Here is a 13,553-nt window from a genome sequence, read left to right as displayed (position 1 = left end):
AACTCATATTTTAGGCATTCATAATTAAGAATATGATGTTCCAAATATATCTGATCAATTAAGGTGCTTAGATTTTTTCTTTTGGGGTAACAATTACTATAAAATCGTAAAAATGGGAATTTTCTTCGTTGGCTGCATGGCGGGGGGGGGGGGGGTATCTCAGTCCATGTACTAATATATTTCTCCTGTTTTTAACCGATGATGATCAAAAATGCATGCATGTGACTCTTTAACCACTCTACTGGGTTGTGAGTAAATTTCGTCGATAGTTTTCCGCCATTTTATATTTACAGAGTTTTCTACAGATTTCATAGGAGACACTGGTTCTTCTTCAACCTATTCTTGATTTAAATTATATCCACTCTCTATGGGAAATTACGATTTTAACATGCTCGCTAAAACTTGCATATTGAAAATCTCAATTTTACCATCTCGAGTGGAGAAATAATTTAAACCACTCATTACTGAAGGTGATTCTACATTTCTTTTGAAGTGAATTGGGATTTAAGCACTAGAAACTTGATCATTATATTGACACATCACTACATTTGATTACCTATCACCTAATAAACTTCCTTAGTTAGTTGACTTGACAAATGAGAAGGGAATTTTATCTTCTATTAAGCTTTTCAACTAATAGTGAAAGAAATTTTAAATCTGTTTCTCAACTGTCCAGTCAAATACTTTAGGAAGTGAGATCCTTTTTGAATGAATGAAAGGTGAACTTTATCCTCTGAACATGTTTATTGTATGTGCTGTGACATGTTTATTGTATGTGCTGTAACATGCATGCTTTTAGTGTATATCTTCTTACATGTAAAAATCTTTTTTTATTTTTCTAGGTTTCCAGAGAGACTGGACATTGTTCCATATGATAACAGACCCAGAATTGAAGGTACACACCTTAATAAAAGTACCAATCCTTCACAGGAATTAGATATAAAACTTTACAGGGGATTGAATATAACAATCTTAAAAATTGATGTCTAAACTTTTGGTAAAACTCATTTTATTGATATGAGATATGGTTATAACATCCTTTAAACATATTTTCTGTATTATATCTACCAGTATATAGACCAACAACAACATATGAATGTCCTTATTGACAGTATTTCCTCTTCATTGTCATTATAAACAGAGTTTCCATATTTCAAGATGTAAGATACACAATGTACTAATTCTTTTAAGAGCTCTACATTTGTAGTTGAAACCAACTATTTCATCGTTCATTTCTTAATCTGTTCTTTGAGTATACTGTATGTTCTGTCACAGTTTGGTCTTTGGGTTGTTTTTTCAGTGTGCTTATGTATCATTGTTAACCTGAAGTTTCATCAGCATTTTATTTAGAACTATTTGTTTTTAGGACACACCTATAAATCATCTTAAACTCCATCATAGTGGACGTCGCCTGTTAGTTCACTCCAGAGATAATATCATACGCATGGTAGACCTCAGAGTGTAAGTTTTCCCTACTCAGCCTTGCATGCTCCATCATTTAAATAAATAAATATTGTTAACCATGAAATTTTTGCACCATATTTTTCCACTGTTTTTTTTGTGTTTTTTTCACAGTTTCTGTGATTATTCTACTTTTTTTCTTCAGTTTTTAAATTTGCAATCATTCCTTAATCACATTATTCAAAGAAAATGTTCACAATGGTTTTACTTTAGTGTTACAGGTTTGAATGTGAAAATAGAGGAAATAAGTTTGTTGCCAAAATTTCATGGTAACAAAGAGTTAAAACAATATAGATGAAATGATAGTTTCTAAACTTTCATGTTGAGCTCAATGTATTTTTGACATGGAAGTGTGTGCTATTTAAATGTTGATTCAGAAGAGTAAACTGAACAAATGACAGAAAACTTTACATAACCTGTTCAAATTAACCTTGGTTATTATAAATCTGGATTTATTGAATTATAATGACTGTACATTTTACAGACAAAGAGTCATGCAGAAATATATTGGACATTTGAATTTCCGAGAGCAGATAAGAAGTACCATAACACCATGTGGGTCTTTCATATTCTCAGGGAGTGAAGACAATTTGGTGTATGCTTGGCATACTGAAACAGGTAAACTCATTGGTTTTTATGAAATTGGAATAAATTAATATAGATCAGTTGTCTTTAAATTTTACCCAATTTGAATTAAGATTATAGTTGTGATTTTTATATACAAGTTGTTATGTTATAAATATCCAGTAAGATTAAATAAATATACATGTATTAGCAAAAATGGTTCAGTTGATGTGCAAGTTAATACATAATGCTTTGTTAGTAACTTAAGCTTCATTACTTTATGAACTGTAACAAATATGTAGGGTCTTCAGTGTGTGGTGCTTTGATTAAAACTTATATAGAATAATTTTCTTCTGAAAGAAGCTTAGATTTTAAAGTAGGAAATTATTTGCATTTCAAAAAATGTCATTTTTTTTTCAGGTGACCAAGTGGTGATGTACTCAGATCTGAACTACAGGTATCCTGTCACTGATGTAGATTACCATCCACGGGATCATATGATTGCAATGTGCTCTGTTGGTGAAAATCAACCTATCATCATCTACAATTATGATCCTCATAGTGAGTATGTTGTGGTCATAAAGAAAACATTGACCTCAGTAATTTATGGAATTATGTTTAAATGGCAACAGTTTGTACTATCAACAAAAATATCTCATCTTTTTTTCATTGAGATCTTTTATTTTCTGTTTGAACAGTGTGGTTTTCTTACACTGGATGGCAACTATTTTTCATTATTAGAAAGTCTTTTTTATGGTACATTTGTTCGTCAATTATTCTTTAAGTAGCAGTCTTTATAAATTCAGACAGTAGGTGACTCACGCATGTCAAGAATCTCACTGAATTCACTTTTTTTTTTTTATTAATTTAGAAACAGTTAGTGACCACAAAACCAGTCTTAGTTTGTCACTGTGTTGTTTGTTGTTGCACTTTTAAGATGAAAAATATAAAAGTTGTATGAAACTGGCTTTTTGCAAGAGTTATCTCTCTTGATTTACTTTGATTTGGTTGATTATAGTGGGAGATAAATGTATGTTTTTCTTAAAGATCTGTATACAGAAAGGATTGTCATTATGTAGAAATATAAGCATATGTAGACCAAAAAAAGCATTGTTTGTTTAATTGGTTTTTATACACCAAGAATCCCCTCTACCATCCACAGTGTCTGAATTTTATATGGATTGGTACTTAATACCAAAATTTGTTTGTGTAATTGTTTCATAATATAGTTAATTATTAAATGTTTTCTTTGCCCAGTTGCCCAGATGGATGCTGGATTATCTCCTAGACAAATAGCACCAGAACCATTAAAGGAACATGATGAGGCAACTTTACCAGGGTAGGTTCAGTCTTCAGTCAATTAATGTCATATGTATGAAAACTTATCACAAAAAATAAGTTTTACTGAAAGTGACCTAATATAGTTTTATAGTGATTTAAAAAAAAATAACCTAGTGAACACAAGAATAATTTATTTAAAGTTTTCACATGTTTGCATTGGATTCATTCATTCATATCTATTACACATAGATCTCCTAGAAAAGAAGACCATACAATGACGCCGGCATCCATGTTACTTAGTAAAGATGAATTCCAGGCACATACTGCTGGAAGATTTGAAAAAGTATTACGCAAACTTAATAGTGCTACCGTAAGTTTCTTTTTGTGTTAATAAACAGTTCTTCACAGGACAGATAACCTCACCGGCCACAATTATGAACAAATTTTGCATTGAAATATATATTGGTATTAGTGTATTTTGGGAATGTTGAAAGCTTTCATTTCAGTATTTTTCAATCATTTTTAATTGAAAAATAAAAGGAATTTTTCAGAAAAAAGAGTGCCATTTTATTGCAAAACAGGAATAAAGTTAATGTTTTATACCCTCACTCAACTAGTAGCTTGTTTATCAGAATCACCTTGTCTGTCCTTCTTTTCTTCATTCCCTCTGTCCATTTGAATTTTTTCATTGCAATTATCTCTACTCTCAATGGATGGATCTATTATATCAAATTTAATATGTGGCTTTATATAGATAGTGAATACATTGTAAGCAATTTTGGTTGCTGTCCAATGTTAACTTCCTGTACAAGTAAGGGTGTAACAACAAATGTAACTGTACAAGTAAGGGTAAGCCTAGTGTGACAACAAATATAACTGTACAAGTGAGGGTAAGACTTGTGTGACAACAAATGTAACTGTACAAGTAAGGGTAAGACTTGTGTGACAACAAATGTAACTGTACAAGTGAGGGTAAGACTTGTGTGACAACAAATGTAACTGTACAAGTGAGGGTAAGACTTGTGTGACAACAAATGTAACTGTACAAGTAAGGGTAAGACTTGTGTGACAACAAATGTAACTGTACAAGTAAGGGTAAGACTTGTGTGACAACAAATGTAACTGTACAAGTAAGGGTAAGACTTGTGTGACAACAAATATAACTGTACAAGTAAGGGTAAGACTTGTGTGACTACAAATATAACTTCATTTTGATATTTCCTTGCATAGTTTTTTATGTTATAACTAGACTTTCTGTAATGCCAGGTAGCAAGTATTTGGAAAGATTTAAAGCCTTTTTACTTGATTGTTAAGATGTTTGTTATGTCTTTTTTTCAGGCCCAAATGGCAGCTACCCCTAGTATGGATATCCCAGGATTAGCCCAGACTTCACCAACTCTGGCTCACACTGGCTTTAGGTCTTATGATGCAACTGCAACACCAAGAACCATGGTAAATTTTACTCAATTTGCATTCCAACAATCATTGATTAATTTACCTGATAGGTAATTCAAAAACTAAGGTTTTTTACATATTTATGTTGTGGTAGATGTACAGTTCAGTATTTATTTAAATTACATTACAAATGTAGTTGTAGATGTGGATTTGTTGTCATGGTTTTTTTTCCTGGCCAAAATTTTTGAATGATGATTGGTTGGCTCAGAGTGAGAATAATATGTCCTATTGTGCCACCATGCTCACCTTTGAATAGCACATTAAAAACAGATCATTTTGTCAAACTAGTACAAAGCAGAATGTTCGTCATAATAGCATGAAATATCTGTCATTGTACATAAAACTCCAATCAATCAATCAATTGTACAAATAACAGGATAAAATTTTCCATGCTGGGGTCATGTTGTAATGAAAATAACTCTTTTGGTGTGACATTTACAAAATCAAAGACTGAAGTCTTCAAAGTCACTAATCGTCAAATATTCTCTCTCACAGATTTTAGCTTACTTTCAACATCCGAAATGGCTCAGGTGGCTTCCGCTAAAATCTTGGTTCCCTTGATATGATTGTGTACTCTTTTGTAACCGTGATGACCTGAATGTTTTCAATTACCAGGAACAAGATTAAACAACAGACAATGGCTATATATAGATATCAGGGTCCTGATAATATATGTATGACCTATATATAGTCAATTGTAACAAGCTCTTGTGTTTGAATCAGAAACTGGGTAATTAATTACATAAATTCAATGCTAATGGATCATTTCATCTTTTTAATGTAAACTTCCAGTTCTCATACAAGCAAAAAAAAAAAAATACAAAGAGGTACGTTGTAGCGATCTTTGGGTTGCTTATGATATTGACCAGAGAACCAGATTAGGAACCAGATTCACAACTGGCAATGAATATTCTTAATATCTTAGCTTTGACCTATATAGTCTTGTAACGAACCCTTGTGCCTGAATCAGTAATTGGGTAATGTTTAATACTAACTGATCATTTCATGTAAACTTCCTGTTCTCATACAAGCAAGAAACACACATTGAACACACGTGTATGATATTTACGAGGTACAATTTTATCTTGTATGAAGCTACAGCTATGATGCTATGACGATAGACACAGCACTTATCTGCAGCATTACTTGGAGTATAGATGTATAATTATGCAAATCATATATGAATATAAAGTACTGAAATTACGAGTGCAGAAGTTGCTAACAATATTAGCGACTTAAAAAGGAAGAAAAACTGTGTTAAATATTCATCTTTTCTTTTTGTGTATTCTAGATGGCAACCCCAGCAACATTTTCACCTCATTCTTCTAAGACAATGTCAGGTATAATGCAACAACAACAGTTTAAATCCCAGAACCTCTACATGAAGACAGGGGAATCTGATTGGAGACCAGGATTTACTGATGGTATGTATAGTTTTGGATAATATCAGGTGGGGCTTGATTTTAAAGACTGTGTTTGCAATCTATTATACAATCATCTATGTTGAAGTTAATACATCATTTTTCTTCATTCAACATCAAGTTCAAGTAACTTATTATGGCAAGTAAGCTTTTAGTGAGAAACTTGTGCAGTGTATAGTGTAATTTTGAGAAATAGAAACTTTCTTTAAGTGGCCACTAAACTATTAACATCTCGGTTTTTTCTTTAGCTTTATTTTTGCAAAATTAAACTGCATTAAATGATTGGAGTTTTATGAGAAAGAAAGACAATGAAGTGGAGATCCTTTAGATGTACTCTTTTTGGATTTTGATTTCGAAATTATGATTTTAAATTATCCTAAAAAAATCATTATGCAGTGTTTCGTTACAGTGTTTAGCATCCTAGTTTTGTTGATGTGAAATTTCAATGATCTACATTACACATCTAGAATAAATTCTGCTTAAATTGTCTTCTCATGGTTGGAATGTTGCATTTATTTATGAACCTATGGAAGTATATTTGTCCACACCTATTTCTGCTAAAACACAACTACACAGTAAAACCATTTGAAGTGTTTCTCATGTGAAGCCATTTCATCTGAAGGGTTATTCATGTGAAGCCATTTCATCTGAATGGTTATTCATGTGAATCCATTTCATCTGAAGGGTTATTCATGTGAAGCCATCTAATATGAAGGTTTACTCATGTGTAGCCATCTAATATGAAGGGTTACTCGTGTGTAGCCATCTCATTTGAAAGGTTAAAAATTTATAGCCTTCTCATCTGAAGGTTTACTCATTTGAAGCCATCCCATTTAAAGGGCTACACATTTATAACCATCTCATCTAAAGGGTTACTCATGTGAAGCCGTGTCATCTGAAGGGTTACATGTGTGTCCTGCTTGGTCCACATATACTTTAGAAATTAATTGTTTGGGATTTAATCACTTTGTCAAAAGTTCTAGTTATCTACTTTTTATTGTACTAAGTGATTTTTCCCACCGTTCATTTTAAGTATGAATAATATCAAAACTTGGATATACTATTTTTTTTATTATAAGTATTCCAAATTAATACAAATGTAATAACATACTTCTCAACTTACGTTTTTCTGCCTTAATATATAAATAGGAGATGTGGTATGATTGCCACCAAATACCAAGTGACAAATTATTATATTTCTACTGTTAAATCTATGGTTTTCAATGATGGGCAAAACCCATACCATAAAGCAAGCTGTAAAGAGCCCCAATGCAAATGAAGTGAAACTATTTTTAAAAGATGAAAATCGACCTAACCTATATACATGTAGTAAAAAACGCAAAATGTTGCTCTTGTGTAGCATATAATGTATATTTGTCTTAAAATACTATTTCCAATTTTAGTTGGAAGATATGGAGCCAGAAGTTCTAGTCCAACATTTATAGGAAGACCTCCTCAACTGTCTATGAATGCTGTAAGTTTTAATAAGTAAATAGTGGCGTACAGGTAGATTCTTGTCTTTTATTCATGCTATATGCACCATTTGAGTATTATTTCTCCAGTTATAAAAGAGGATACTAGTATTTGATTTTAATGGAAGGTCAATATGTAATTTGTGTACTTTTTTGTCTTTGACTTCACCAGTCCTTATAATCAGTCTCAGTCCTAGTCATATGTTTTACTCGATGCCATTATTTTGTGTCATATCAGGATGTGAATCATAGAAAAATGCATCAATTAATTAATAAATTATAAATGAGTGAATAATTTGTTTAACAGTATTCATTTTTATACTACCCCTCCCTCTCTGAACAAGAAGTGCTGTGTCTTGTGGTTCTGCATGTGTGTAAATCTATCCATCTGTCTAATGGAATGATTCATCACACCCATAATGAGAAGTTGCACTAAATGTGTTTGTCTAATGCACAAGTCTGCCCTTCAGATGCAACTTCTCATCACAGCTACCTGATATTTAGACAAAGCTGTATTTAGGTATACCAGTTACTTGGATATGTATTCAGTCCCAGACAATGTTTAATTTCTGTGTGATGGAATAGGGTGTAAGAATACTTTAAAATAAGAAAAATATTTGATGGACATACTTGTCTGGGGGATAAATATCTGATGGGTGGTAAATATTTGGTTGACAGACTTGTCTGGGTGATAAATATCAGATGGACATACTTGTCTAAGAGGTAAACATCTGAATGACAGACATATCTTGGACCTTAATATCTAAAGGACAGACTTGTCCAGGACATAAACATGTGATGGAAGACTCTTGAACAAACATAAGATGGACAAACATGCTCAGGAAACAAACATCTGAAGGACAGACTTGTGCAGGAAACAAACATCTGAAGGACAGACTTGCACAGGAGACAAACGTCTGAAGGGCAGACTTGTGCAGGAGACGAACATCTGAAGGGCATACTTGTGCTGGAGACAAATATCAGAAGGACATACTTGTGCAGGAGACAAACATCAGGAGGATATACTTGCAGAGGAGACAAAATTCTGAAAGACAGTCTTTTCTACAAGACAAACATCTAATGGACAGACTTGTGTAGGAGACAAACACTTTATTGACTGACTCGTACAGGAGGCAAACATTTGAAGGACAGACTTGTCTAGGTGACAGGCAGTAGTGCCAGTTCTATAGATATTTATAAAGATTATTTCATATAGTTGCCCCTTAATTGTTTTATGGAAACTTTTCTTGTGGGAGTAACTTTAATTAAAGTGCTCTGTATCATTGACTATATATATTAAGTTGAGTCATAAATGATCTGTTTTGTATTATTTTTGACATTTTGACCTTACAAGACCTGTTGGGATCTACTAAGGATTTTACTGTGATTTCTGAACATGTTTCTTTGAATGCCTTCGACTCAAATAAAAGCATAGACAATATTCATATTTCTATACTTGTTTATTCAGCTATGAGAATCAATTTTAGAGTATTATGATGACTTCAAACTTTCCAATTTGTATCCATTAATGATTTTGTATTGGCATTCTAGTGTTTTAAATGATATTTGATTTATAGAAATTCTCCACCGGATTTAATAATTTATTATTTGTTTTCCCATTGATATTTTAACTCCCAGACATATGAGAAATGTTAGTTTATGTCACAGGTAGAATTATAAACATTTCAAATGTTTTCATATGGATTTTTCTTGGAGAATTATTGACAGTGGTGTTCTAAAATCAATAAATTTAAATTACTTATAAATAAACAATTATTGTAATTAGCACATGTTTATTCTGTCGTAGTTTTATGCAAATGAGGTATGTATAAAGTTAGGGGTGCATAAGCCAGATATTTTATGGAAGATTTAAACTTTTATTTTTATTCATTATAACCATTCAATGTTCTGGCAGTACATTTGTATTCATATAAAGATTTTTATGTTCACTAAATTCAAAATGCATAAAATATGAATTTAGTGTTTTTTTAAAATTTTTTTTTCCAGTTTTAAACCTTTCTGACCCTTCAAAAACTGTCATAATACAATGGTCACTATTCCTGAACAAATTAAAATTTAATAGTAAGCTTTTGTAAAAATCAGGCAAAATGGGAAAAATCAGAAACTTGCATGTAAAAAAACCTACCAATCTGACAATATTATTTCACTCAAGGAATGTTTTCTCTATGTGAGTAGTCCATTATCTGATCACTACATCACTGGATTCGCTCAGAAATGTTTAATAAAATGTGGACAAAGGAGGTTTTTGACAAAGTTATCTGCCCTTGAAATTTTCATTTTCAGTGCATATCAATGAAACTATATTAACCAAAATGATATGGAAAATCTTGCCTTTTTTCTTTGATTCTGATGGTGCAAATAGTCAAATTAAACTTTCAAATGATGGGTTTTTTCATACCATGTTTCACCCACTGCCCGATTCTTACAGAGACTGACTCTTAAAAAAAAACGAATTGAAAGTTAGTGTTAATTCAATTTTAAAAACTCAAATAAGTAGGAGAACAATAGGCTGAGACAGTTTTCTGAAATACTCACCTTAAAAAACTCTGAAATAAATCTGCACAAAAATACTAATCTTTTGAATTACCCAGTCTTGTATGTTTCTTTGTTATCAGTTTCAGTTTTCTGTTGTGTCAACATTTCCAATTTTGTTAAAAGTTTTGTTTGTATCCAATGTTATTTGATTATGTAAATAAAAAGAAGATATATTAAGTTCTTATGTACTCCATATCATATTATTCTTCAATAGATCCCTTGGAAGTTACTAGATTTAGGTCATGTTACCTTCAATTTTGAAAAGCTGCATTAATAAAAGTACTGGTTTAGTATAAAATAATGTGATCAGTCCACTGTTTTTGGGGCAGAATGTCATTTTCCATTATAGCTAGTTGATTGATATTTGATAAGGCTTAAAAATTCAATTAACCAATTGTCAGGTAGACGTAAAAATTGAGGTTTGTCATTGAAGCATTGAATGTCATGGTAGAATTATCTGAAATCTTTAATGATAATTGACTGTTGAACCAATAAAGAATGGTTGATGGTATATTGACTAATTAATGGAAGTTATTGGCTTACTCATGACATGTCCAGAAACATGATAGACTATAATGATTAAGTATTTTACTCAGTAGATGACAATGATTCTAATCGTCCTAAAGCCAATGACCCATGTTGACATTGTTTGTTGAGGTAGAAATAAATATAGTATCAACCAAGTTATCAACTATGTTACATGACACACATTATCCTGTTCCATTTTCAAAATTTATTTTTACAAGTACACTTCTAAGATCTTTTTTTCAGTATAACTGATTTTTGTAATGTTTTTAGACTGGAGGTAAAGCCCAGTTTAGTTTCCAGGCCCCAGCAGGCAAGGCTGTACCAAGTTATAAACAGGTATTTATAGTAACTATTGTGTTAGATATTTTCCTTGTTTCTGATGAAAACAGTATTAAAGGATTAAAGTATGAAACAAATCTAATAGAACACTGTTCACTCTTGTAAACTGTAAATACTGTTTATGTCACTTTCTGTCTTTTGTTTTAATACCCCATCCCCCAGATAAAATTTTTTCGGGGGCATATAGGAATAACCTGTCAGTCTGTATTGTTCATCTGTCCACATATCTTATTACCAAAGCTATTCCTAAACTGCTCAAGGGATTCAACAGAAATTTTATGGGAAAGTTAGGCATTATGCCAGTAGGTAGATATACATGAAGGAATATAACTATTGACTGATGCTTGCAAATGGAGATTATTTAAATTAAGTCTTTTTCATGTGAAAAGCTTTTAAGCATAACTCTAACAGCTCATTAGGTATTGCTTAAATTTTAGAAGAAGATTAGGCATCATACGCAGAAGTGCATTAAGGAATGTGACTATTGTCTAATGCCTGCAAAATAGGATGATCAAACTTAAGGGGTTTTTATTTGTTAAAACATCTACTTAACCTAACAAGAGCTTTCAATGAAGTTTTATAGGAATGTTAGGTATCATAATATGTAGATGTACATGAAGCCTGATACCTGCAAAAGGAGATATTCAAACTTAAGAGATTAAGTCCATTCTATATACATATATTCATAAGATAATGATGCCCTAGCGAACTCTTAAATTCAAACAATCGGTCACAAAAAGTGGATGCACCCATGTCAAATTTGATTATTCTAATGAATGCATATTCTGTTCAAATTATCTATTTTTGTGTGTGCAAGCTGTAAGCAATAAGTTGAACAATATTTTAAAAATGAGAGAAAATCAGTACCGTTTTATAACTAAACAACTATTTCAATCAAATGTTTTTTTTTAAAAGCAAGCTGTTAATATTTGCAGTATCAATTTATTACAGCTAAACCATTTTCACAAAATTACAATATACATAGCATATAAAGAATTTATTTACCAAAAAATCTATTTTTGACTTACAGGTTGTGGCCTTGTATAACTATAGAGCACAGAGATCAGATGAACTGACCTTGTTTAAAGGTGATGTTATATCTGTATTATATAAAGACAGTGAAAGTTGGTGGATGGGAGAGTTACCTGATGGCCAACAAGGATATTTCCCTGCCAACTATGTCGCTGAAGAAGGTATGTCTCCTTTAAAGTATAAAAATTGCAACATTGTATTTTTAACAATACATTGTACTAGATTACAATTTTTCTCAACATCACAAATACAAAAACTACAGTTCAGCTTTAAATAACAAAATTGCATTGAAAAATATATATACATTGAATTTTTGACTTAGTACTACAGTAATTGAATGTAGATATGATATAACACTTCAACCGGTGTAAGTCAAATTGGCTTTTCAAGCTTAGAAATGGAGATAAAATATGACGCCTCTATACAAGTGAAAAAATGAGGTTAAAATAGACACTTTTAACTAGCACAAATCAAATTGGCTTTACAAGATTAAAAATGATGTTTACTGATTCTTACAAGTTACTAAGTCTGATGAGAATCTGTAAAAATTCTTAATTTTTAAATTTAAAAGAAAACTTGAAATGAAATCTGATATTTACAGGAGCAGACATTGAAGAACGTACCGGGTTGATACAGGACAGTAGTGATGATGAAGGTGATAAAAAGGTAATTGTCCCTAGATAATTACAAACTTGGTTTTAACACCAGCAGTAAACTGCTATCAATCATGATGAAATGGAAATGTTGTACCTACTGTATGCTATTCTAAAACATCATAATCACTAGAATCAATGACCTTAAATTGATTTTGCCTACATTTGTTTAGTACTTCCGGAAAATTTGGTACCCTATTTGAATTCAATGTCTAATGTCTATAGTTGCACATGACAAATTTTGTTTTCACAAAATTTTGATCCGTTTCATATCATAACTGCATCCTTTCTCATATTTGAATGTTGATTTTTGATTAACTGCAAACCGTTAACGGAAAGAAAATACATAAAAAGCATTGAAATTCATTGAAAAAGGGAGATAATTCTTTATTTTGGTGCAAAATTTTGTTGCTTCATTTGGGAACTTTAAAATTGTTTTCCAAGCCATTGTCGCATTAAAAACATGTTCTTAACTATTTAACATACATTTGATATAAACATTACATGGGAACAAAAACAGTGGGACAAAATTTACTATGTGCCAACCATATCACAGGATCTGCCTGATTTTTACATGAACAGCCTCAGAATAGTATACAGCAGACTGTCCATCCTAAGTTGTATGATAATCCCATAACATTTTAAGGAATTTTAACTATTAATTGATGTGATGTTGGTTACCATGAAAAGAAGCTTCCTTTTAGTTACAGTGTTATGGGAACTTATATGGTTTTAAAAAATCGGGGACAGGCATATCATGTGATATAGTTCCCCTGTTTATTAAGAATCAT

At 31.6% G+C, this 13,553-nt stretch overlaps 1 protein-coding gene across 3 annotated transcripts in view; it reads left to right on the top strand.

Moving 5' to 3' along the window:
* LOC148629232 (jouberin-like) overlaps positions 1-13,553 on the top strand; it is a 46,866-nt gene that overhangs the window by 20,578 nt on the left and 12,735 nt on the right. For all 3 annotated transcript variants that reach the window (XM_088546525.1, XM_088546533.1, XM_088546542.1), the window contains 12 exons: positions 843-895; positions 1,367-1,461; positions 1,946-2,079; positions 2,446-2,586; positions 3,283-3,364; positions 3,556-3,676; positions 4,645-4,758; positions 6,053-6,185; positions 7,586-7,656; positions 11,009-11,074; positions 12,108-12,270; positions 12,711-12,775. In XM_088546525.1, coding sequence (XP_088402651.1) covers positions 843-895; positions 1,367-1,461; positions 1,946-2,079; positions 2,446-2,586; positions 3,283-3,364; positions 3,556-3,676; positions 4,645-4,758; positions 6,053-6,185; positions 7,586-7,656; positions 11,009-11,074; positions 12,108-12,270; positions 12,711-12,775 — 1,238 coding nt within the window. The remainder of the gene's footprint in view (positions 1-842; positions 896-1,366; positions 1,462-1,945; positions 2,080-2,445; positions 2,587-3,282; positions 3,365-3,555; positions 3,677-4,644; positions 4,759-6,052; positions 6,186-7,585; positions 7,657-11,008; positions 11,075-12,107; positions 12,271-12,710; positions 12,776-13,553) is intronic.

Source organism: Perna viridis, chromosome 1 (assembly GCF_037379345.1).
Source record: "Perna viridis isolate PV_CMFRI_1.1 ecotype Kerala chromosome 1, ASM3737934v1, whole genome shotgun sequence".
NCBI classification, from domain to species: domain Eukaryota; kingdom Metazoa; phylum Mollusca; class Bivalvia; order Mytilida; family Mytilidae; genus Perna; species Perna viridis.
The sequence above is the reverse complement of the archived record's forward strand: the minus strand, read 5'-3'. Positions and strand labels throughout refer to the sequence as shown.